The 27,106-nt window shown below is 44.9% G+C and overlaps 1 protein-coding gene across 2 annotated transcripts; it reads right to left on the reverse strand.

The window, feature by feature from the left end:
* Positions 1-2,191: 2,191 nt before the first annotated feature.
* On the reverse strand, positions 2,192-25,202 carry LOC103190173 (hexokinase-1-like). 2 transcript variants are annotated; one of them, XM_042341658.1, is made up of 18 exons: positions 25,065-25,202; positions 24,530-24,629; positions 22,896-23,058; positions 22,246-22,391; positions 21,233-21,352; positions 20,834-20,929; positions 20,434-20,533; positions 18,610-18,793; positions 16,894-17,049; positions 15,289-15,522; positions 14,106-14,410; positions 12,567-12,712; positions 11,861-11,977; positions 7,882-8,131; positions 6,549-6,732; positions 4,300-4,455; positions 3,902-4,135; positions 2,192-2,845 (listed from the first exon to the last, which is right to left on the reverse strand). In XM_042341658.1, the coding sequence occupies exons 2-18, from the start codon at positions 24,566-24,568 to the stop codon at positions 2,707-2,709; spliced, it is 2,769 nt and encodes a 922-aa protein (XP_042197592.1). In that variant the 5' UTR covers positions 24,569-24,629; positions 25,065-25,202; the 3' UTR covers positions 2,192-2,706. The 2 variants fall into 2 exon arrangements, with proteins under 2 accessions (XP_042197592.1, XP_042197593.1); XM_042341659.1 differs by lacking the exon at positions 16,894-17,049.
* Positions 25,203-27,106: the final 1,904 nt, after the last annotated feature.

Raw genomic sequence — 27,106 nt, forward strand, 5'->3', positions numbered from 1 at the left:
TTATTATACTGTAAAGTGTAGTGACTGCATTTTATTGGCAAGACGCGGCAGCCAATTGCGCACAACAGTGTCCCACAAACAGTCGTAAATTGAGTGACTAAATTATTATTATTTTTGGAGGGATTATTACCCCCAGAAAGCGATTCACCAATTGACTAACAAGCGGGTTACTGCTTACTGCTAGGTAAACAGGTGTTCACTTTACAGTATACACTTTCAATACACTTTATTGTGAAGTGACTTGAGACGTCCTATTGACGTGATAAAGAGCTAACTGTATATCAAATGTGAGGATTATTATCACTTGGTCCAATTTTTTCCTGTCAGTGTTTGCTGCTTCTCTGGAACTAATACCCTGCTCTTTCCCCATCCTTCTAATACCCTCTCTCTGAAGGCACTCATCCAATTCTTTTAAGTGTCCCCAATATACCTTCTCCAAACAATTGGGAGAAGTATTTCAAAACTTCTCCTTCTGCTCTCAGTCCTTTCACTTCCAACAACAGCACAGAATAGCACAGGTCCTGTGGCTTAATGGTTAGACCACTCGCCTCGCAAGAGAGACCTGGGTTTGATTCCCGGCAGTGCGAAACCTTAGGCAAGTTTCCTTGCTCCACATGCCTGATAATAATCTCTCAGAAAATAAAAATAATAATTTGGTCACCCAATCCACAACTGATATGCGACACTGCTGTGCACAATTGGCTGCTGCGTTTTGCTCACAAATATACAGTCAAATCACGTTACAGTATATTCTGTGAAGCGCTTTAAGACGTCTAGAAGATGTGAAAAGCACTATATCAAATGCAAGGATTATTATTATTATTATTGTTATTATTTTTTACAAGAATTCCAAGAGACACGCTCAAGCAGTCTCAGTCTCAAACAGTTGCATCCCAACTCACCACCACGTGGCCAGCTTCCACCACCACAACAACAACAACATTTGTAAAGCGCCTTTCACGTCGGGAGGACGTCCCAAGGTGCTGGACAGTCAGTGTTTTGGACCCGAGCTGGGAGTCGGGATTGGGAAGGGTGAAGGCCAGCGGGGGAAGCAAGGTGAAACTGTTCCAGACTGGTGATGGGTCTTGAAGGAGGCAAAGGAGGGGGTGAGGCGGTGGGACTGCAGGATGAATTGACTGTATAAGTGAAGTGAATTGACTGTATAAATCCCAGATTAGTCCCGATGCAAGTGAGATCACAGAAATTCAAGTAAAGCACAAAGATTCCGGCCGTGTTTGATAGTAACTGAACTACTTTTATTTGCAACATTAATTCATAAACAACAGCAAATTTAAACTCGTAACACATCCGAGAACCACGGCTAACATCTAAACATGACATTAGTGTTATGCCAAGGCTATATAAATATAAGACCATTTTGTTTTAAGATTGAAGGTGATGCAGAATTGTTGAAGATTCTTAAATTAAGTTTTAAACTGGAATCCAGTTTTCTGTAGCTCTTAAAAAGAAACCATCTTCCATATTAAGACTGAAGTTTAAGACTTTTCTGCAGTGTTGAATGCACAGGAGGAACATAAAGCACAGGAATACATTATTATTTTCCTTACTCCACACGCCTGTTTAGCTAGCAGTAAGTAGGAACTCAGTTATTAGTTGATTGGCAGATCACTTTCCTGGGGCAATAATCCCTTAAAAAAAAGTAATTTAAAAAAAAATCTGGTCACTCAATCCACGATTGTTTGTGAGACACTATTGTGCAAAATTTGCTACCGTGTTCCACTCACAAAATATAGTCAATTCCCTTTACAGTATATTCTGTAAAGCGTTTTGAGACATCTCAAAGACGTAAAAAGTGCTGTATAATAATAATAATCCTTGCATTTGATATAACACCTTATCACTTGTTTGGGACATTTCAAAGCACTTCACAGATTATACTGCAAAGTGAATTGACTACATTTTGTGGGTGAAACACGGCAACCAATTGCACACAGCAGTGTACCCAAACAGTCGTGGATTGAGTGACCAATTTATTATACATTTTTTGAAGGAATTATTATCCCTGGAAAAGTGATCCACCTATTGATTAACAACCAGGTTCCTATTGCTAGATAAACAGACATGTGGAGTAAGGAAACTTGCCCAATTTGCCCAACTTGCCCAGGGTTTCACCCTGCCGGGAATCGAACCCAGGTCCTCTCACTTGCGAGACGAGTACTCTAACTACGGGCTATAGGACTTCACACTGTCAAATGCAAGGATTATTATTATTATCTTCAGGGAGCAAATGTCTTGCTAAATAATCATTCATATTTGATGCGGTGCTATTTTGTAATATTTAGAAGTGTTTCATAGGGAATTGCTGTCAAATGTAGTTACTGTGTATCTGGAAGCAAATGTGCCAGCCATTTTATGCACAGCAATGTCCCAAACCGAGAAGAAATTCCCTTCTGCCTACGTCTGAGTAACAAATATCCAGAGAGCATATTTTGTAGGTCATTTATTTCGGAGGAGCCTATGACCAGGGAGCACATTTCAAGGAGCTCATCCATAAATCCATGAGGTCTAGACAGTCGTTTGTCCGTCTGGTCTCACATGAGGAAACAGTAAGGGTAGATTAACACCTCTTGTTGCAATCATCTTCTGCAGAGTCACTGAAGCTGACACCAATTATTCACAGTATTAGCCTGATTTTGCACTACAAATTCCTGCAGTGCCAATTTCAACTCAGACACATTCGGACTGTTATCCTAGCTCTCGTTGTTGCCACATAACTGCTGCAACAAGAGCTGCACCCAAGCATGATCCGTTTTCTATCATCGTGAATTTAACCACACACTTTGGGGCAAGTGTCTTCACTGTTTCCTCCACAACTCTGGAAAAACTGTGATGAGAAGCAGAATGAGATAAATGGCAGCATGACAATGATTTTCAAATTCCAGAAGAGTTACATTTAAGAGTCAAAAGTTTTTGTTATAAAAATAAATATGTTACTTCTCCAACCAGGAAGGAAATCATAAGTTAACCTGCTGTTGGGGAATGAAGTGGAGCAAGTTGGAGCTGAAACTTAGTGGGATTTGGGTAATGGTGACCACAATATGGCTAGATTCACTGTGAACATGTAGAAGGAAAATAGTATTACAAATATTATTATATGGAAGGAAAAGTTGAAGATCCAGGCAATTTGACTGGAAAAAAAAGATTATGGTGAGCTAAAAATAGGATTCCCGATTAACTAGATTTGATTGTGACATTTAAGAAAGAATTGACAAGCACAGGCAGAGGAAGAGTATAATAATAATAATAATAATCCTTGTATTTGATATAGCGCTTTTCACGTCGGGAGGACGTCCCAAAGCGCTTCACAGAACACACTGTAAAGTGAATTGACTGTATATTTGTGGGCGAACGCTGCAGCCAATTGCGCACAGCAATGTCCCACAAACAGTCGTAGATTGAAAATGATCAATTTATTATTGTTTTGGTTTTGGAGGGATTATTATTAGGCTCTGTGTGGAGTAAGGAAACTTGCCCAAGGTTTCGCCCTCTGCCTGGAATTGAACTCAGGTCTCTCGCTTGCAAAGCGAGTGCTCTAACCACTGAGCTACAGGACAGCAATTAGAGGATATGGAAAAGAGCAAGGAATAAGAATGGTTGGCTTCTTGAAGGAGCAAACTCTGACATGGAAAAATGGGCAGTATAGTCTCCTACTATGTGGTATGTTTTAACAATGAAAGGAAATACACATACACATGAGAATTAAAACCATTTCCAGAATTTTTGAGAAGTTACTTACTGTGGGTCCACATTGTACAAAGAGCCAGTCACTGCAACAGTGATTGTCAGATGGTCCAGTCCTAACCCTAACCCTGGTTTCAGTCCCCGAAAATAACTAAAGGTAGCGACATCCCAAGTGGGAATTAAACTTATAGCTGCTTACTGTGGGTGTAACTTGTACAAAGTGCCATCCACTCCGACAGTGATTTTTAGTTCTTCCAGTCCTCGGTTTTCTCTTATTTTCTCCACGACATTAGCAATGCCAACGCCACAGAGATTAGCTGCTCGTTTAGACGTGGTCAGACACACCTCCTTCACAATCATGCTGTCATCACACGTGCTTTCCAATCCAAGGTTTTGAAGGATTGAACGTATTTGCAACAGTCCGATGTCATCTCTGTTAATACAGAGAAGAGCAGACATCAGACAACAATTTTCATTTATATAGAGTCTTTCATGTTAGGAAAATGTTTCAAAGCAATTTATACAAACTGAATGGGGAATGTGAGCTGGGAGGGAGACTGGGGAGCGCGACCTGGGTGTGATCAATGATTTAGTCACCTTTCAAGCTGTGCGAGAATGACTTCGTTAAATATGTTTTCTGTATTTAGCTGTTCTGAGATTTTGCCATGGAAGAGGATTCCTTTTTCAGTCAAATCGATGAGAATAGTCCGGGTAATTTCACCCAGGTACATAGAACTGATCAGCTTTTCATACCTGTGGAGAGGACAGAGCGGTCAGATACAGCAGCCTCGCTAACAAGCTACTTTGCCAGTGTAGTGCAGTTTTCTGTTCGTGTTCAGAGGTGCACAAAAGGGTTAACAACAAGAAAATTATATTTATAGATCGCCTTTCACTTCGGGAGGATGTCCCAAGGCGCTGGACAGTCAGGGGTCAGGGCCGAGCATGGGGGAGGGGTGGTGTAGGGGTGAGGGAAGGCAGAGAGGTTGGAGGGAGACCAAAGGCATGATCGAAGAGGAAGGTCTTGAGACCAGCCTTGAAGGAGGCAAGAAAGGAAGCGAGGTGAAGGGACTGTGGGATGGAGTTCCAGAGTGTCGGGACAGAGAGGCTGAAAGCCCGGCCACCGATTGTAGGGCGGGTCGGGCGGGAGACATGGAGCAGGCCGGAGCCCGCTGAACGGAGGAAGGGGGCAGGTTGGTAGGGAGTCAACAGGTCAGAGAGGTAGGAGGGGGCAAGGCCATGGATGGCCTTGAAAGTGAGGACGAGGATCTTGAATTCAATCCTCTGAGAGATGGGGAGTCAGAGTGGGGCGAGGGTGGGAGTGATGGGGACCCGGAGCCTGGCGTGTGAGAGTATACAAGCTGCAGAGTTTTGGATGATCCGCAGCTTGTGAAGGGAAGAGTTGGGAAGGCCAATGAGGAGGGAATTTCCATAATTGAGCCTTGAAATTAAATTACTAAATAGAAGTGTTGAGGACTGAGAATGTGATTTGGGAGGAGATTTTAATTGTTTCTTAAACAAAAGGGTGAGTGGATGTGACTGGGAGGATGTTAGAAGAATTGGTGGAGGATGCAAGGTTAGTGGAGTGAGGGAAGAGGAAAGGGAGGAAGGATGTCAAATTTACATGGACGAATAAAGACATCAGCAGAACCTCAAGGATCATTTTGTTGTTTGTAGAAAGTGTTCTGCTCACTGTTCTTCCTTGCTCCACCATTCAGAAGGTACAATCATCCCAAACTCCACCATATGCATCCTCACTTGCACCTCACATCTATCACCCCCTCCTTGCCAGTCTTCACTGTGTTCCTGTTTCCGGTGGATTCATTTCAAGGAAACGGCAGGTAAATTGGACCGAAGGGATTGCTCTCAAAAGAGTCACAAAATTTCTAAGGTTCTCTTTAAGGACTTGGAACTCATGTAGTCTAAACTCCAATACCTAATATTCATACTCCAAAACCAGCACTGTATTGTCAAAAGTGCCGTTCTTCAGATGAAACATTAAACCAAGATCCTGTCTGCTTGTTCAGGTGGACATTAAGATCCCACGGCACAATTTGAAAAGAGAAGGGAGTTTCTCCTGGTATGCTGGCCAACAATCCCCCAGATAAAACTGGTCATTCATTTAATGTGGGACATTGCTGTGTGCGAATTGGATGTTGCGTTCATCTGCAAAATACACACTGTCACTGTACTTCCTGTGAAGCCTTTAGACTTCTCAACAACATGATAAGATGCTGTATCAAGTGCAAGGATTATTTTATTTAACTCCTACCTCTTTGAACAAGTCTATGTCACCCTCACCTATTTAGCATCCAACCCTGTCCTTTTAAAACACTCTGAAACATTACTTTACATGAAGGATGCTAAATAAATGCAAGCTGATGTTATTCTTGCAGAGTGGAAGCAAATGAGATGTAATAATGGACCCACTGCAGACATGATCCTGAATGTTTGCCGCAAGATGGGAAGATATTCACAATATTTAGTATCTACACCCTCTGTTTTTACTCATCTAACCATTTTACTTGATCATTCTCTTAATATACACAATCAATTCACTTTACAGTCTATTCTGTGAAGCACTTTGAGACATCTAGAAGACGTGAAAGCACTATATGAAATACAAGGATTATTATATTTAGTTAACTGTGATAGAACCAAAGAGGGAAGAATCAAATGATCACTTGCATGATTTCCCTCAGGAAAGAACCTCGTGAAGTGACAGGAGCAGAGAATCCAGTAGCGTGTGATGTTACCCAATTAAGACAAAGCATGTCTTTTCTCAATATAAGAAGCACCTTACAGATTGGAACTTTAATCAGGGAGCAGGTTGGGGCAGAATTTCTTACGTTTGTTGTCCTGGGTTCTGAGAATAATTATCCAGTTGTTTGTCATATGATGTGACAATGTCTTCCAGACAACCATTGTCCCCAAATGCTCCCCACTCCGTATTGATGCACATTCGTCCTTCATCGCCAAGCACCATCTCAATGTTCCTCATCTCCTCCATGTAACATGCGTTGGTGCCGGTTCCTGCAGACACAGTGTGAGATTGTCATACAGTAAGCAGTCATAGCCTTGAGACATGAGAGAGAGAGAGAAACTCTAGAATCAGTAATTGTGTGACTGAAGCTGATACATGGAATTGGGTGAAATGTTTGAAACAAGATGAGGCCAGTTCATCTCATGTCAACGCTGAAAAAAAATAGCTAAGCATCTGGAGAAAAATCTTTCTCGGGAACAGTCAGTACAGATTCCTGAATAGAATTGGTCAAACGACCAATCTTTTTTTTAAGTAATAAAAGAGCATAATATAATAATAATCCTTGTATTTTATATAACACCTTATCACATCTTCGAGACATCTCAAAGTGTAGATGAGGATACATTAGAATATACAGAGACAGGCTATTTGACCCAACTGTCCGGTGTTTATGCTTCACATGAGCCTCCTCCTACCCAGGATAATGCAATGCAGGATAACAGAATAATGCAGTGATTATTGTTTCAGATTGTCTTTGATAAGGTTCCATGTAAGAGATCAATATCAAAGTGTAAAGAGTGCTGGTAGAACAAATTAGATAGTGTTCTGTTAGGAAATAATAACTTGGTATAGTTTGAGACACGACATGTCATGCGACTGCCAGTTTGGTGGAAGGAGAAGTGGATGAACCTTGGTCTTCTTGAACCTAGCAAATTCTTATGTTCTTATGTCTTCTCGCTTGTGAGGCGAGTGCTCTAATCAATACACTACAGGTCTCTTACATAAGTCATATATGATACAGCTTATGCAAGTTTGTGGGACATTGCTGTGCGCAATTGGCTGCCGCATTTTGCCCACAAAATATACATCAATTCACTTTACAGTAAATTCTGTGAAGCGCTTTGAGATGTCTCGAAGAAGTGATAAGGAGCTGTATCAAATACAAGGATTATTGTTTGTAGATCTCTTTTGGTTTGATTTACTGACTATTTATCACTCAAGAATGAGGCCTAAATTGTGAAATTAATAAAGTGGGTTTGATGCGCAAATTACAATAATTAAAAAATGACTCATTGCAATTGTAGAAATCCGGCAAAGTGTAAAAATTGTCTAGTGGAAAAAAGGCCACGATTGAAGATCCCTCAGTATTACCCATCAGTAGCTCTTCAAATTAATAATCTGTGCAATGGGGTACTCACCCACAACAAGGCCAATTTCACACTTTGGGTCTTTAAAAGCACCAGCCATCATTGTTCCAACCGTGTCATTTACAAAAGCAACAATTTCCAAATCAATATCCTGGGAAAATGTAGGAGGTAGTTTGTGTGTTGCTTTCAGTTTACGAGTAAGTTCTTTTTTGCGAGAAATGGCCTCTCGCAACAGAAGCACCACATTCTTCCCTTCACAGCCTGTTATCTTCAGTCCCTTGGTCCATTTTATGAGAAAGCCCTGCACAGCAGAACAACAATAACTGAAAAACTGATCAAAATCTCTTACGGAGAGACCCAAGTGAAGGGCCAATGCCCACCGTACAGGTTAGCTCCAGGAAGATCAATGGTTTGAATGGGCTACTCTTTCCAAGCAACTTCTATGATTAAGTAATGACCAGGTGATACTTAAGCTTGGCCTTTAAATACCCATTGATTTTAGGAGGAAAAGGAGATTCCGAGGGGGAATAAATTCCTTAGTTCTGTGAAAGAATTAATTATTGTAAGGGTGTAATGAATCTTTATTGAAACCGCGTATTGACAGAGGGAGGTGGAAGAATTCACAGGACAATGAATTGCGAGGAACAAGACAGAAAAGATCACAGCTGCATAGAACAACATTTCCCAAATGCGGACATTGTGGTCAAATCACCCGCAGAATTTTGTGTGGCCAAAGAAGCATTTCCCAGTTTGGGGGAGGGAGGATGAGTGTATATGTCGCACAGTGCCCGGCAGTTGGGCTCAGTGCTGCTGAAGGCTGGACGACAGTTCACAGGGAGCGCCGCAGGGCATGTGTGTGCACCCTCTCCCCGAGCACCACTGGCTGAAGAAGGGATAAAAAAACGTGGCGACTCAATCCATGATTGTTTGTGGGACACTGCTGTGTGCAATTGGCTGCCGCATTTCGTTAACAAACTATATAGTCAATTCACTTTACAGTATATTCTGTGAAGCGCTTTAAGATGTCTCAACAAAATGCTAAGGCCCTACATCAAATGCAAGGATTATAAATATTATTTAATAGTTTGAGATCCACGGGTCGAGATCAGGATCAACAAAACAGATCACAAGAGAAAGAGAGATGGTTGGAGGTGAGAGAAAGATCACCCAACAGAATATCTTTTTGTTGCATTCTGCCCAAGATTGTGAGAAGGAATAGTGAGGCCAAGAATATTACTGGATGGAGAATGATTACGAGGGAGCCATCAAATGCAAGAGGTGTGGCTTTACTCAAGAGGCATTAAACAATGGTACATCTTCAAAGAAATTGACAAAAGCAAGATTTTCTTTGACAAATGAAAAATCATTAAGGCGAGTGTGGGTCAGAAATTCAGGCTGGCACTGGAAGAAAAAAGCAAGATTACGTCTTCATTCTTCAAATGTGATAACATATTCACACACCAAAGGATTAGGTCTACCTGGATTCACAAAATGTTGGGGATTTTACAGTCAGAAAAAAAGCCCTTAAGCATTTCTAGTTCGCTATGTCACACCCATGAATACCACCATCAGCCTGGCACAGTTGGCAGCACTATTGCCTCTGAGTCAGAAGTTTGTGGATTCAAGCCCAATGACCAGACTTGGAACCAATGCAATGCTGGGGTGTACCTCTTTGTTGGATATGCTATGCTTCAGATGAGACATTAAACCGACGTTCCGTCTGCCTGTTCAGGTGGATGTTAAAGATCCAATGGCACAAATATAAAGAGAAGGGAGTTTCTCCCAGGGTCCTGGCCAACAATCTCCCAGGTAAAATCAGTCACGCACTCTGTGGGTATTTGTGGGATACTGCTGTGCACAAATTGGCTGTTGCATACACCCATAAAATATACAGTCACACCGCTTTACAGTGTATCCTGTGAAGCGCTTTGGGACATCTCAATGACATGAGCTATACCAAATGCAACAATTATTATCATGCTATAAAAAGAATTTTTCTGCACAAAAGTAGCCAATTGGCCCATCGTGCCTTTGCCACAAGATGTATCATTTCTGGCATCCTCACTTAATTTTGACCAATTATAAATAATAATTTGTAAGATTGTGCCCAAAGGCTGAGAGAAAGGAGAAAGCGTGTGTGGGAGTTCATTATATTCAAAGAAAGAAGACCTTATTGGTAAGTAAAGAGAGATCACCTACTTTGAAGGGTCTTCCTCATTCTTTGAATGTAGGCATCATCCACACACTGCTGTGTTAAACCTTAGAATAAGGAAAAATCAAAAAGGGGTGTCGCTAATCAGTTTGTTTTTGACAAATAAAAACAAAACTGAACAAGGAAATACCACTAAGGACCTGAGGGATGGCAGGGCAAGATTTTTGGTCAGCTGGCTGTCTGACACATGCAGAAACCCATCACCATGCTTAAGAGTCTCTAAAGCAAGCTGAGATGTCCATGCATTCCACCTAAACATGGAAATCCCAGAATAGATTGTTGGAATGGAGTCCGCACTCTTTCCCTGGAGGGACGCATCCTGCTTACCTAATTCCCCAAAGTATTATGTGCAGGTTGGCAAGAGCCAAGGCTTGGAACTCCAGAGTGTGGGGTAACTGCTGGACTGCATAGCTTGTCATTGATATCGCTGTTCGGAAGCTTTCCCAGTATTTGTCCAGCTAGGACCCACCTACCCATTAGGGCTTTGGTTTACAGGGTTAACAAGAGCTGAGTGGGATGACTCCCTCCCCCCAGTGACTGGTCTACCCTTCCAGGTCTTGCTGATGAACCAGGAGTGCCCTGGAATACTGCAGACCCGTTTGGCTCAAGAACTGGACTACCAAGCAGGCAGGCTCGATTCCAACATTCTATTGCCAGGCATGTCACCTTGGACCAGTTCAGCTTCAAGAAGATCTCCCCCTCCACCCCACAGTCACTAATTTGTTGTTTGACATCCGACAAGCACAGGTTTGAGCCCTCACTAGGTGGATGGCAGGTTCAAGGAACTTCCTAGTGGGCAACACATCTCAGCATAAAATGCGTAAGAGTATTGCCACCCTCTGCCTGTCCCAGCTCAGGCACACATTCCTTCCCATTAAGCGATGGTTCCACCAATAGAAGGTGCAGAATTTAAGCAGCAGCTTCTGCCTCAATCAAGTGTGAAGGTCCCCGGCATTCAAATGACAAAGTGGTCCATTTTTCTCTTTTTTCCTTATTCAACAACCTCCTGCGTAGCATACATTAGAAGAATTAGTAGAAGAGAATCTGAAAGTGGCAAAATATCTGCTTTTCCACCTCTGCATCTTCCTTCTCTCCTGTGGTGAACAAACTTTGGTTAAAGTTTTGTTTTCTAGGCACCACTCTGACCCTCCTACACTATCCCAAGTGATTACAATGTGAAAAATGAGGAACTAGGGATTGATCAGGAAATATATCGATCTACAAATTGAATGCGGACATACGTGGCAATGTAAATCAAACCTAGTTCCAATAATCATCAGTGCAACTGGGACTGTCAATAAAACTATTCAAAAATGGTTTGACAAATTACCTGGGGAACAAAATATCAACTTCCTGCAAAAAGTAGCTATTTTAGGAAGCTCAAATAAATTAAGAAATGTAATATCCATTCATATGTAACATGGCGGTGTTATTGGTCTGGCTGACCATCACTGAAAACCACTTAGAATCTCTCTCTACACAGTGATTTAAACCGTAATAACAATAATAATAATCATTTGGAAGAGCGCCTTATTATGTCAGAAGGACGTGTCAAAGTACTTCACAGCAATTACTCTAAGATGGAGTGACTGTGTATTTGTAGGCAAATGCGCCAGCACAATTGTGTCTATCACTCTCACTCCAGCAGCACTTCTGGATACAACTCTCACACCAGTGTTATATCAACTCTCACTCCAACACCCCGCATTTTACTATTCTATCTCGAGCTTACCCTCTCATTATCCTCACATTGCTTGACATGATTCATTACTTCACCTATAAAGTACCATTCTATATAACGCATATGTCCAACCTCACCTCATCCAGTTTGGTCTGTTTACAGGGGAAGGAGAATGTGAATCCCAGCGGCAGAGTTCCCTCAATTTTATTCTTTCGCAGAAAGTCAGCGATGCACTCCACAACATGATCAAAAAGCTGGGAATAACAAATCATAGAATCTTACAGTACAGAAGGAGGCCATTCAGCCCATTGTGGCTGTGTCGGCTCTTTGAAAGAGCTACCAATTAGTTCCACTTCCCCGCTCTTACTCCATAACCCTGTAAATAGTTCCTTTGTAAGTACATATCTAATTCCCTCTTGAAAGCTATTATCAAATCTGCTTTCACCACTCTTTCAGGCAGTGCATTCCGGATAAAATCCAGGATTCAGTCATGGCTTCCAGTTTCATCATGACGGCCTCATGTTTTGTTTGTTTTAAACTTTGGTTCAGCTTTACAATTGTTAAGTCACATTTAAAAAACGGAAAATAACCGAGATAAATTAGCAATAGAGTGTTTGGCATTGCCATGGAGTTGGGTGGTGTTAAAACATTAAACGGAAGGAATGGGACATGCAAAGAGGGACCTCCAAACCTAAAATAGCCCTGAGCCCTCATCAAAGTTAATCCGGCTCTGGTCACAACATATCATAAACTGAAATAATTTCTGAGTCCAGAGCTCCAATGCTGTTTTGACTAGTCAGGTTTATACACAGGAGTTGAACTCTATCGGTTTATTTTCAATACCTGCACTCCAGTGCTCTCGAGCACATCGGTGGGAATGTTGTAGGACTGAGATATGGTGTCAGCTTCTCGTTCGTCTGGATTGGAAATCTTTATCAGTAAGAAGCGAATAAAATCTCCAATTTCCAGTGCCAGGAAGTTGCCCTGCTCTGAAAATGAATGTGCAAATAAGAAAACTCACTACGCAGCTCATGTTTTTACTCTCTGCCATTTGCCCAAGCGCTTTTGTTCCATTGTATAAATCCGTTGTGTTGTACCGAGATTCAACAGAAAAACCCCACTTTGTTCTGTTCCTAAGTTCACATGAAAGCTGTCGAGCTCACTCCGTCCACGGAGCACATAAATTCTACTTTTTTCACCTGTGGAATAAATGTCCTGCAAAAATCTAGAGCCAAAGAGTAAATTGAACAAAACTCCAGAATAGCCATGTAGTTTTGTTGGGAGTTTGAGATATCCCATCTCACTTGAGGCTTGAACCTTTGAACCTGTTTTGTTTAGGTCTTCCCTGTGTTCATTGTGTGGCCTCAGAGTTCTCATGTCAACATCGCCTGAGCCTCTGCTGTTTAAAAATCTGGATCATGTCCCATCAAGTTTCTTCTCCTTAATGCAAAATCCAACTCTGTGTGCCTCTGTTTAAAACTACAAATGTGGAGTCCCATAGCATGGTGCTGGCTGGCCTCACAAGCGAGAGGACGCAGGTTTGATTCCCGGGCAGGGCAAAACCTTAGGCAAGTTTTCTTACTCCGCAAGCTTCTGTTTACCTAGCAGTAAGTAGCAACCTGGTTGTCAGTCGATTGGTGGATTGCTTTCCGGGGGTAATCATGACTTCATTCACACACTTCCACATTAACTTCCATGTGGATGACATCCAACTCTATCTCTCTACCTCCACCTTTGACTGCAAGACCACTGCTGACCTGTCGGATTATTTGTAAGACTTCCTGAATGAGAGCTAACTTTCTTCAATTGAATGTCAACAAGACTGAGCGCTCTTGACTGGCTCCCACCATGCCCTCCTATACGCATTCGTAGATACACTCTATACCTCACTTAGCCAATATGGATCCTTTGTGTCTTGTTTCACCCTCAACTGTCCTTCAAACCCCACATCCATGCCATGAACCTGTTCTGCCCTCCCTCAGCTCTGCCACTGACTCTCACCTCAGGCTGCCGAGACCTTCATCCATACATTCATCACATCCATGCTCGATTACGTTAACTGCCTGCTTCTCGGTCTTCCAAACTCTTCCCTCCACAAGCTGTTTTCCCTCTCTGCCTCCCTGCAGCTTGTGGTCCTCTTCCACACCAGACTATATGAACCCATAAACCCAACCCTCATCTTCACTGCCCTCCACCCCTCCTGATCCCAACCCCCAGCTCGGGTGCATATCCTTGACTATCCGCGCTTTGGGACGTCCTTCCAATGTGAAAGACACTATACAAATGTAATTTATTGTGAGTAATAGTATTAACATCCATTCAATTTTTCACAAGTGTAAAGGAATTGCAGAATTTAGGAAAGAAAGTTCCACAATATCTCACCTGAACCGTTAGGTAAATGGTTTACAAATGTTGGCAACATAGCAATCGAGCTCTTATCGTGGGTTTCTGCCTTTAGACCCATTTCCATCTCCTTCCTTATCCTTTGCTTCAGATTGGTGAGCTTCTCATGGGTTAGTTTGAATGGATTGAGGATCTTGTTGATCTCATAACGCTGGGCAGCAAGTCGGGTGGCCACAGCTGTAAGCAATGCCGCACCTTTACTACTACCATCGTCAGAGAGAAGAAACTTGAATTCAACATCTGGAGTCAGCAATTTAATAGCAGCATTCAGGATTTTTTGGAACCTAACACAAAAACAGGGACAAATGGTTTAGGCTTTAAACATTTAGTTACAGACATACAGATCATTTCATAGTAGTAAGTCCAAGCTCAGATGTAAAACAAGAAACTAGAGGGTTATTTTCTCCTCTCATGCCAACTTATGATTTGACTCCATTTTAAGTTCTCTGAAATGCTACCCCACATGAAGGATGCAATATTCATGCAAATGTTCTTATTTTCCTTCTATTAATGGTGCTAGTTGTCTCCAGGAATTAATGAAAGGCATTCCAGAATCATGAATTAATCACAAAGTACACTTCTGATTCTCTCTGTACAGAGTGCTTACACTCATTTAACACAACTGCAAATCAATGTTGAAGGTGAAAACATGAATAACGGGAGGGGAATGTATCATATGGAATGATCACAAGAGAGATTCAGATGAAAAAGGTTCTTTCACTCATTCGATCTTATCCTTCTAGAATACCCATTCTATTCATCTTTTTATTGCATGTAATTCAGGAAAAGAAGGGTGTCAAGGATGACGCCTTGGGGTATGCCTCAGGTGACTGTGCAGAAAAAACTGCTTGCGGAGATGAAGTGATGGCAGTTGGTTAAGTAGGATTCGAACCAGGTGAGTGTGGTCCCACTGCGGTGGATGAGGGAGGAGAGGCGTTGGATGAAGATGGCAAGTCTCTCCCGAGACTGCCACAGACCATTGATCTGAAATACGTGAAAGCTTTTCCACCATCTTCCTATCCACCATCTTCCTATCCACATCTTGGCACACACATCACTGAGTGATGTTCCACTAGTTGGAGGTGTGAGGCTTGAGAAGCAGCTGCATATCTACATGTTTCGAAATACCTGCTGTGCGACAAAATCTCTCAACGTCACTTACTTGGGATGTTCTCTGTAAACAGTTCCACCCACCCCGATGCTGATCTTGAGACGAGAAAGATTCCTGTTTTTTTTTATCCTGGTCAAGATTGCAGCAAGACCAGCAGCGCAGATGTTAGTAGTGCGATTGAATACAGCACGGCAGATCTGCTGGACATTGGTACAATCCAACTCACTAGGATCCTGCACAAAATCCTTCAGGATGTTCTTTACTTTATCAAGTCCACTTTTTTCACTAGAATATAAGACAGAAAACTGAATAAATTAAAGGTACGGGAAAAGACAGGAAGGTTTCCAGGCATGCACAGATGTGAGAAGGCGGGTGTGCAGACGTGAGCAGCGATTGCAACGATGTGAGCAATCAGTGCTTCAGGAACCAGGAGGTTTATAGAAGAGGAGCATGACCGGCTGGCGTAAGCACTTGCGAGAGCTGATTCGAGGCCAGTGGGCAAGAGGTAAATAGGATCGGTGGGGGTGGCGGCAGTGAGCGAGTTGTTCCAATGCAGCTTGTAGCTGCTCTCTTTACACGAGATCAACGTGTTGTGGCAGGAGTGAGGCCAGCAGACACCGGAATGAGGTCTCAAGGAGCGAGGCCAGTGAGGACCGGGTACTGTTGGGTGAGCAGGAGTTGCAGCCAACAGTTTGATGTAGGCATTGGAGATCCATTTTCAAAATCTCCCGCCTGAACCAAGGCCAAGACTACGTGGCGTCATTTCCGTGTACCAATCCTGGGTTCAATTCCCAGCAGGGTGAAACGTTGGGTAAGTTTCCTTACTCCACACGCCTCTGTTTACCTAGCAGTAAGTAGGAACCCGGTTGTTAGTTGATTGGTGGATCGATTTTCTAAGGGTGAAAAAAAATTGGTCACTCAATCCACAACTGTTTGTGGGACACTATTGTGTGCAATTGGCTGCCACATTTCACCCAAAAATATAGTCAATTCACTTTACATTCTGTGAAGCATTTTGAGATGTGATAAGGCGCTATATCAAATGCAAGGATTATTATTGTATATATAAGAGAGTAACTGAAAAACAAAAGCAAGCATTCAATTATACATCTCACAACTATATGGCGAACTAAAGAGCTGCTAAATATGGAAATAATAAAAATAGGAATTAATAAGAGGCATGTAAATAAACAAATACTAAATAAAATTGATTAAATAATGAGTACTTCAACTTCTGGAAATATGGCAGGGCAGTTGAGCTACAAGTTGCAGCTTTCAATCTACTCCACCCCTTCCACCAGCTCTTCTACCCTCCATGCAGATGATCTCTGCTACGAATTAGAAAGCTCCCTCTCTCCCTTAATTCCTTTTAAATGTTGTAATTGATTCCACTTGAACACCGAGGACTGACTATCAGATTTTCCTGCCTCACTGATCCCCATGTTCCTCGCATATAGTTATTGTGTGAGGGAAATGCAGATGAAAATTCAAATCCTGCCAATATCAGCCTGCACTACATCACTTGAGAACACAATTTAAATTGCATTATTCCTGAAGGCTATCTGTCACATAAAATATCAGTCACAATGGATGCATCTACAATGCAAATATAAATTTCTATCTGTTTTAATGCAGCCACTGTGCTGAGAAATTTACCTTTCAATTTCAGAAACCAACTCGCTTTCAAATTTCCATCTGGTCACCAGTACTGGCTTTGCCTTTCCACTGAAAAGAACATTCTCATTCAACAGTTTCACCAGAATGAGGCGGACAATCTCACCCAAGTACATATGACTTATCATCTTCTCAAATCTGTGTCAATGAGATCAAAATAAAAGTATAACCATAACCAACAGAATTGAGTGTAAATCAACATCACACAGTTAGGCGCAAAGTGTTGATGTGCAGTAACAGTCGACAGTGCAGTATCAGCCTGGTAGCAGTCTTACCTCTGAATCAGAAAGTTGTGACTTCAAGCTCCATATTGGGACTTGAAACTTGCAGTCTAAGATAACACTCCATTGCAGAGCTTGGAATGTGCTACATAGTTGGAGATGCCATTCTTTGGATCAGATTTTAAATCGAGGCTCCGTCAGCCTGTTTGTGGGTTAAAGATCCCATGGTACTATTCGAAAAGCGAAGTGAGTTTCTCCCTGTGACCCGTTCAACAATCCCTCAAATAAAATCGGTCATTCACTTGGTCATGGCTGTTTACGGGACATTGCTGTGCACAAATTAGCTGTTGTGCTCGCCAACAAAACAGTCACTACACTTTACAGTATCCTGTGAACTGCTTTAGGATGTCTTCCTGACATGAAAGTCGCTAATATGAAATGTAAAGATTATTTTTATCAATGATATGTTGGTTTGAATGCATGTTGCATAGAAATTCCAGTTTCCACCTGATCTTCACACCTTCACTTCTGTTTTCTTACAGTAGTGAGTGCACTTGGCCTGTGCAAAAGAATGCAAAACGATTGCACTCTTCCAAAGTGTCGTCACTCTGACCAGTACAGAAAACACAACTCAGCACATTAAGTGACACACTCCCGGGGGATTTCTACCCTGTCTGTCTCGCCTTCCTACCATGCCGGGTGGTCACCCACTGAACTCTCCTCCTGAACTCTCTGTGGCTGCGGGGTGACCACCTTCTGAAACGTGTGATCCATAAAGACTTCATCTTCCCGTATGCACTGCAGTGACACCAGCCTCTCCTCCAGCTCAGAAACCCTGAGCTTCAGCTCCAGCAGCCGGAGGCACTTTCTGCACATGTGGCTATCCAGGGCACACAAAGCATCCTGGAGTTTCCACATGTAGCACAATGTGCATGCAACAGGTCTCAGCTGTTCTGCCATATTCCCTTTTCTTTAATATTAGCACCTCCTTCCCCTCTGCACCTAATTCCCACTCTCACCAAATTCCTTCACTAAGTCTTACTCTGTTCCCACATCACTCCGTTCACAGCTTACTCCGTTGGATTTGCTGTTCAACTGATGCTCTTGCAAGTCTCCCCTTTATATACGCCTCAGACAGAGCTAGTTTCAACTGGTCAGCTAACAATTAGCAACTGCCACCTGACTTGTTATTTCACACTTATTGTTCCTGACCTCCAATGTGGATCAAGCTCTTGGCTGGTTCCACTCCCTTTTCGGAAGGTTTTCCATCTAGTCTGTAATGTCCCATATCCTGGGACCTGGGATTCTATATGAGACTCACAGGCACCAATACAAGGTGAAACAATTACCTGGCGATATATATTGAGTAATCCCATTTGCCCTGCTGTGTGACTGGACTCGCACTGACCAAACCCTATCCTGATGATAACCAGAAATACGTAGTTAAATTGGGTGTCTGGAGACAGTGATCACTCACATCTGAGTTCCAGGTGCTAGAGATAAACTGTCCAGCTCCAAGTCAAACTCTGTCCGGATGTCATTCAAAGAGCCATCCGATCCGAACCCCCCCCACTCAACATTCACGCACATCCGTCCTTCGTCGCCTTCAATGAGTTCGACATTCCGCATCTCCTCCATGTAACAAGCACTTGTACCTGGCCCTGGAATTGAAGACACAAAAAATTTGAGGAACAATGTTGGGAAGGCAATGGGCAATTCTGCATGTACAGGAAAGCTTAGAGAAGAAGTCTCTCCCTGAAGAATCCACCCCACTTATTCAGTGCAGGCAAGTGAGAGCTGAAATTTGGTTGTATTGGGGTAACTGCTGGAGTTTACCCAGATAAAACCACACAAGTTGCCATTGCAAGTGCTGTCTGGTAAAACTTGGATGCATGGTTACCAAGAGCTGAGTGGGAAGAATCCTTTATCTCAGTGTCTGCCCTTCTAAATCTTGTTGACGAGCCAGGGTGGCTGGTGTGTCATCAGAGGTGCACTAGAATACTGTGAACCCACTTGGTTCCGGAATTGGACTAACTGAGACCGCCACAGAGGGTTGCCTTTATTTTGACTTCCGTCGCCAAGAACATCACCTTGGACTCAGCTCAATTCCGACGACGCGCCACATTGAGACGTCCTTCTAACGTGTAAGGTGCTATACAAATGTAATTTTGTTGTTGTTGTTATAGAACCTTTCATAGAATCATTGAAATTTACAGCACAGAAGGAGACCATTTGGCCCATTAAGTCTGCACTGGTTCTCAGAGCAAGCTGCAATTGCAATCCCATTGCCCTGCCATACCCCTCAAGCCTCTACCCTTCACATACTCGTCTACATTGCTCTTGAAACCCACAATGCGATGGGTGAAGAAGTGTATCAAGTGTCAATCTAGCCCAACTGGTAGCAATCCCACCTCTAGATCAGAAGGTTGTGGGTTAAATCAGGTCTCTGAACTTACAGTCTAGGCTAAAGTACCAATGGTTATTCACTTCTTCACAATTTGTGGGGACATAAACTGTCTGGCGCCTTTCCATACAAATACAGTCACTATGCTTAATGCACGTGATAAGCATGATACCCTCCTTCAACATCAAAAAACAAAATTACATTTGTAAAGCACCTTTCACTTTGTCCCAAGGTGCTGATATTGGCCTTCAGTACTGATATTCAACATGGTCAGCCTTCCAAGGCAGAACCAAGAGAACCAGGATCAGAAGCAGCTTCACTGTGCACTCAGGAAGCAGTGGAGAACATTCTTATAGAAACAACAACAACAACAAAACCTTGGTCACAGAAAGAAAGATAAACCAAAAATTATACCTTTAAAGATGTTCTACCAAATTTTAGAACAAGGAAGGTTATTCAGCCGATCAGTCTGTGCTGGTTCTTCAAAAGAGCAATTAATAATATAATAATAATAATCCTTACATTTGATATAACGCCTTATCACATCATTGAGACCACTCAAAGCGCTTCACAGAATATACTGTAAAGTGAACTAACTGTATATTATGTGGGCAAAATGGGGCAGCCAATTGCGCACAGCAGTGTTATACAAACAGATGTGGATTGAGTAACCAAATAATTATTAATCATTTGTACCTCAACTACAATTAGCTGGCCTTGCCCCATATCCCTTAATATACTTACACCTCAATCACCTCAGTCTTGAAAATTTGAACAGATCCAGCATCCACAGCCTTTTAGGGGAGGGAGTTCCAGATTTCCACTACACTTCGGATGAAAAACTGCTTCCTGATATCACAGCTTAGCTCTAATTTTAAAATTAATTCAGTGTCTCACCCACAATGAATCCAATCTCACAGTTCGGATCTTCATAGCCACAGCTAATCATAGTTCCGACAGTGTCATTGAGTACAGCCACTGCACCAATTTCGTAATCCTGTCACAGAGAAACAGAACCTTGGTCACAGAATCAGCTCATATCAGCAATATAAATGGCAAGCTGTGCAGTTTTAGCTGGTTCGACCCCAATGCACAGATACCCAAACCATGGCTCTTACAAACCTGCATTTAATACATTCCAGAATTAAGTAAGCAGGATGAGACCCTCCAGGGAAAGAGTATCATTCCATTCCAGCAATCTATCTCTGGGATCTCCATGTGTAGGTGGGATACATGGAAATCTCAGCTTGGTTTGGATACACAAAGGCAGGATTACACACAGCTCTCAGTCTCTTACCCCTCTACGTCGAATGGCATCTTGCAGGAATTGAACAACATCTTTGCCTTCAACTCCACTGACATGGAAATCTTTTGTCCAGTTGATCAGAATCCCCTGCAAATACAATTGAATCCACAGCAGCAAATCATGGTTCATTTCCACCCAGACAAGTCTCAATAGAGCAGAAGAGCAGCTCCCATGTTACAAGAGAACAACCCCAGCCTGACAGACTTCAGAGAGCCGTCCCACCCAGACAGGCCTACAGTAAAGAGATGGGCACTCAGTATTTACAAGATGAAACTACCCTCAACTACACAGCATCACCATAGGGATTTCAGTCTTAGAGGATGGAGAATATTTTACATATCATCTGTGCATGTGATTCAGCTAACTGAATTCATATTGAAGGCTGCTGACCTCATCAATTCTTGTCTGTCTGCAGGGAAAGGAGAAGATAAATCCCAGTGACAGGATCTGGTGCTTGATATTTTGATTGTCCATGAATATGGCGAGACAGTCAGCGATGTAGTCAAAGAACTATAATTGAAAATGGACATTGGGGTTAATAACCAACAACAATAAATTACATTTATATAGCGCCTTTCATGTTAAGCGGACTTTCCAAGGTGCTGGTCAATCAAGGGTTTGTACCCGAGCTAGGGGTTGGATACAAAGGGGACCCGAGGAGGTAATGTCAACGCGAGGGCAGAGAAGCAGGAGTTCAGATGAAATTAGGGCAGAAGAAAGGGGAGACGGAGATGGGGGGGGTGTGGGGGTTGGGGTCAGAAAGAGATGGAGGTGTGTTGGGTGGGAGACAGTGGGATGGAGGAGTTAAGGGAGATAATCCACAACCCCACAGCCCGAATCCTCTTATACACCAGGGCTCCATCCTTGACCCCCTCCTTTTCCTCATCTACATGCTCCCTCTTGGCAGTGTCATCCACAGACATGGGGTCAACCTCCACATGCATGCAGATGATACACAAATCTACGTCTCCTTCACCAGCTGCGACTTCAGGTCCACCGATGTTCTATCAGCTTCTCTGGCACACATCAGGGCCAGGAGGAGCGCAAACTTCTTGCATCTAATGCCAACAAGACGGAAGCCTAACTAGAAAAGCACCTGAGCATTACAATAAATGTTTAAGAGATATGGGGAGAGAGCTAGGATTAATAAAAAGAAGTCATCTGAGGTATTGAGAACTGGAACATAGGGACAGGAGTTCAGCTGTCGAGAAGGCATGTGTTAGAGAACAATTTTCTCCATGGGCAGAAAAGACGGATGGTTTGAGATTGACATGGTTAATGTAAGTTATTACTTGTGAAGCACTTTAAGATGTTTCAATGTGATAAATTCTTCCTTTACTTAATCCTCATATTATCTGTCTCAGAAACTTCCATTTGTGTAACTGGAATAGAAATGCTCATACCTCTTCTCCTGAGCTGTGCAGCATTTTCTTTGGTAGTGTAAATGCCTCCTCCTTCAAAAGTAGTTCCTTTTTGCTGGCATTCACGCTCACCCACAATGTACGGAAATTGACTCCAGACAATTGAATTACCAGGAAGTCTCCTTTTTCTGTCAGGAGATCAAGAAAACATGTCTCTGATTGAAGAGATCTACAGACACAATTAGCAATTTGGCAATAAAAGGTGAAACTGATTCTGTAAAAACAAGACAGGGGGCAGGGAACAGCCTAAGCCTGGGGAAAGATGGTGGAGAAGAGTTTGACTCCATAGAGCACCTATGGATAAAGCATAACCTTGCGAGACAGGGGTGGGGCGAGGGAAGAGCACAACCCAACAGGATAGGGGAAAGAGCAAGGGAGAGCAGCAGTCAGTAAAGGTGATGAACCTCATGGGACAAAGGTATAGAAGAGCTTGACACCATGAGACAAGGAAGGAAGAGCCTGATGGATGGGGGAAAATTTGGGGGAAGAGCCTAACCTTGAGCAATGGGAGAAGGGCCCCATCTTTGTGGGTTCAGCATCCCTGAGTGACACTGGGGTTAGATACACAGGGTCAGTGTCACTGAGCAACACAGGTGTTAGTACCACACCCACATGATAATCACATCACTGACCAGTGCCATCAGGTTTCGCCTTGACGAAGGCTGGCAGCATCTTTAGGGTAGCGTCATTGTGTGTTTCCTTTCTTAGTCCCTTCTCCATCTCCAACAGCAACCGCCTGGAGATATCCCGTAGCTTCTCTTTGGAAATATTGAAGCTGTTGAGGCAGTCCTGTGTCTAAAAGAGAATCGTCCAGAGTCAGTAACAACTGTATGTTTGTTTTAGTTTCGCCGATTGACACGTGCAAAAAAATCACCAAAGTGCTCAAAATTAGCCAAAGAAGGCTGAGCAATTCATGCATTTCACCCTACACATGGAAATTCCTGTGTATTGGGATAGAATGCATACTGTCTCCCTGGAGTGACACATCCTGTTTACCTAATTCCGGAGAGTATTAGGTACAAACTGGTTATAGCCAATAGTTGGGAACCCCAGAGTATGCGTTAGGTACTGATGGACCTCAACCACATAAACTAGCATTGATATCTCTGTTTGGCAAGCTTTCCGGTTGCTTGTCCCACTAGGAACACCTTACTAGTTATGGTTTTGGTTAACAGGAGCTGAGTGTGACGAATTCCTGCCACAAGTCTGCTTATGAGCCAGGCTGGATGGGCTGTCATCGGCAATGCCCTGGTGTACTGCAGACCCACCTGGTTCAGAAACGAGATAAACAAGTCCGCCACAAAAGATTGACTCTATCCTGACATTTTGTTGTCAAGCATCATGTTATCTTAGAGCCAGTTCAGCTTCAAGAGTACCCTCCGAGGATTGTCACTACTTTGTGATTTGACATCTGACAAGCATAGAGTTGAGCCCACAATATGTTGATAGCAGGTAACAAGAACTATCCTGTTGAGCAGCACAGCTCAGCATTAATATGTGTGAGAGCATTTGCCACCATCTCCTGCCCACAACTTCAACACACATTCCTACGTCAGGATTTGTTCCAGCAGTTGCAGGTGTGGTGCTTGAGAAGCATCTTCTTACCTCTCTGCAAAACAATCATGGTGGATGCTCATGATATATGAACCCATGTTCACAAACTGAGACTCCAGGTTGTCTTCCAGCAGGCTTTACCTTTCCAGCAAAAATTGGTGTTTCGCCAAACTCTCTTTCTCTCTCTCCCTCTCTGAATTACTCTCTCTCTATCACAACCCCCCCAACCTCCCTCCACTCCCCCCAACCACACTCTCTCTCTCCCCTCCGTCTTTGAATCACTCCCCCTTTCTTTCTCTCTCCCCTACCTCTCCCCCATCTCCATCTCTCAATCACCCTCTCTCTCTCTTAATCAGCCGTGCGACTCACTATGTTGCAGCGGCAGGAGCCCATGGTTGGGAACCCCAGCATATGCTTTGGGTTCTGTTGGACGTCAACCACGTTGGGGCTGGGAATGTGGCTGTCAGGAGACCCGCGCTCGGCTTCGACTCCTCTGGAAGGGACGACCTGACAAGACTGCAGCAGTGGCTGGTGTTTCCACTCCCGCAGCTCAACACGCCGAGGTCTGTCAGGAAGCCTCTCCTGAGCGCTCGGAGGGGGAGGCAAGCGGGTCTCCCCTGCCACCCGCTTGGCTTCCCCTGGACCTTGTGCTGTAAACCCTGTGGCCGTAACACTATGCAGCGTGAGTTACTGTGGGAATAGGTGAGCTCACGGTAGAAACATTTCCCTTCAGATTTGAGCTGGAACTCATGATCCTTGGACCGCGCTCTTCAAACGAACCACAAATTGAGGCCAAAGAATCCGCTCGTGGCCTGAATTAAAGGAAACGACACGTCAGCCACACAGGAAAGGTCAAACCTAAGAGACGTACGCGGGGGAGTGGGGGGGGGGGGGGAGGGGGAGTGTGGGGGGAAGGGGGGGAGGGAGTGTGGGGGGGGAGGGGGAGGGAGGGAGAGTGGGGGGAGTGGGCGGGGGGGTGGAGGGGGGCGTGGGGGAGCGGGGAGGAGTGGGGGGATTGGGGGGAGGGGGGGGTGGGGGGGAGTGGGTGGGGAGGGCGGGGGGGGGAGGGGGAGCATTTGGGGACGTTTCACCCCCGAATGTACAGTCACTACACTTTACAGTCTATTCCGTGAAGCGCTTTGAGACGGCGCAACGACGCGATACAGCGCTCTATCAAATGCGAGGAATACTATTATTATTATTGTTATTGTTATTGTTATTGTTATTATTATTATTATTATTATCACCTGACGCTCTCTCTGGAGAACTTTCTGGAAACAAACCGCCGCGCGTTCCGGGGTTCGAAACGCAACAATGACGGCTCACGTTTGACCAAAGATCCGCCGCCCACAGACAAGAGGGTCCCTCTGTGCCCCCCCACTGCCAGCCCCGCCCCCCCACTGCCAGCCCCGCCCCCCCACTGCCAGCCCCGCCCCCCACACTGACAGCCCCGCCCCACACTGCCAGCCCCGCCCCCACACTGCCAGCCCCGCCCCCACACTGCCAGCCCCGCCCCCACACTGCCAGCCCCGCCCCCACACTGCCAGCCCCGCCCCCACACTGCCAGCCCCGCCCCCACACTGCCAGCCCCGCCCCACACTGCCAGCCCCGCCCCCACACTGCCAGCCCCGCCCCCACACTGCCAGCCCCGCCCCACACTGCCAGCCCCGCCCCCAACTGCCAGCCCCGCCCCCACACTGCCAGCCCCGCCCCCACACTGCCAGCCCCGCCCCCACACTGCCAGCCCCGCCCCCCACTGCCAGCCCCGCCCCCCCACTGCCAGCCCCGCCCCCACACTGAGAGCCCCGCCCCCCACACTGCCAGCCCCGCCCCCACACTGCCAGCCCCGCCCCCCACACTGCCAGCCCCGCCCCCACACTGCCAGCCCCGCCCCCACACTGCCAGCCCCGCCCCCGCACTGCCAGCCCCGCCCCCCACACTGCCAGCCCCGTCCCCCACACTGCCAGCCCCGCCCCCACACTGCCAGCCCCGCCCCCACACTGCCAGCCCCGCCCCCCACACTGCCAGCCCCGCCCCCACACTGCCAGCCCCGCCCCCACACTGCTTTCCCACTGCTCGTCTAGCTAGGACTACCCTGCCTGTTACGGCTTTGGTTTGCAGGGTTAACAGGAGCTGAGTGGAAGGATAAGCTGTGCTGTACCCTGGAATACACATCAGCAGTGCCCTGGAATACTGCGGACCCTCCTGGCTCAGGAGCCGGACTATCAAGACCGCAACAGAGGGTGGACTCAATCTCTACATTCTGTGGCCAAACATGTCACCTTGGAGCCAGTTCAGCTCCAGAGTAACCTCCTGACCGAGGTGCCGCGCTTGTTTGCGCAAACTACTTTGAGTGCCTATGTAAAGGCGAGTCGTTGTTGCTACTTTTTAAATTGGCTGTTGTGGAATCGCACGGAGATAAAGAAATTAAAGAAATGTAGTGTGTGCAATGTCACTGCCCGAACTCTTTAACCATAGCTGACAAAAACGATCCTCTTGGGAGACAGTGCGCTCAGAGCTCTGGAACCGTTTGGTGATGTAAATTCAGTGACCCGCTCGTGATGTAAATATTATCTGGAAACTCCATGTAAGGGCTGCGATCGAGCTGCAGCTCAGGAGTCTGAAATCAGGAACCTTCTCTGGGGAAACGGAGAGCTGATAGGAAACCATATTTGGTCAATTCTCAACTGCCCCGAACACGTGAAAGTTTCCAACAATGATTGAACGTTCTCAGCTGCAGCAATAGGCCGACACTGGCACCTAGCGCCGGTGCAGCAAACAGCAAGGAAGGTCTGCTCTGGCACTCAGCACTCGCACTGCCTCGGGCTGCCTCAGTCGATAAGTTTAATGCTGTATTTCATAACTTGGGAGGAAATAAATCGGTGGCAGTCAGTACTGAGGCAATCAAAATGGAGGATGGGGTCCTCCGAGCAAAGGAACGGAGAGAGGGGGGACAGTCAATTCAGAGTGAAGGTCGGGGCAAAAGGAGAGGGATCTGCTGGAGAGAAGGACGGTCAGGGGCAAGTTGGAGAAGAAGGGTAGAGGGGAGGGAAGAGAGTGTCAGGAGGAGAGAATCAGATCCTGATCTGCCCCTCACTGCCTTCCTGCCGAGTCGCACATTGGGGTCTCTGTCGCCCCCTCCTCCCAACAGAAAAATCCAGGAGCCCCTCCCCAGGGGGCGAGGAGTGGGCGGGGTTGGCAGTGTAAGGACAAGCACTGGCATTGTAGGGGTGGGGCTGTCATTGTCAGGGTGGGGCAGGCGCTGTAGGGTGGGGCTGGCAGTGTAAGG

This window comes from Callorhinchus milii, unplaced genomic scaffold (genome assembly GCF_018977255.1).
Source record: "Callorhinchus milii isolate IMCB2004 unplaced genomic scaffold, IMCB_Cmil_1.0 Scaffold17, whole genome shotgun sequence".
Taxonomy (NCBI): Eukaryota; Metazoa; Chordata; class Chondrichthyes; order Chimaeriformes; family Callorhinchidae; genus Callorhinchus; species Callorhinchus milii.

What these genes read in the sequence shown, in the direction of transcription:
- LOC103190173 (XM_042341658.1), bottom strand. Translation starts at nt 24,568, where the DNA reads ATGAGTTCCAGCTCAAATCTGAAGGGAAATGTTTCTACC. An exon ending in CTAGCACCTGGAACTCAGAT is followed by an intron (nt 17,050 to 18,609) that starts GTGAGTGATCAC and finishes TCATTGACACAG; the next exon opens with ATTTGAGAAGATGATAAGTC. An exon ending in ATTCTCGCACAGCTTGAAAG is followed by an intron (nt 4,136 to 4,299) that starts GTGACTAAATCA and finishes CTGTATTAACAG; the next exon opens with AGATGACATCGGACTGTTGC.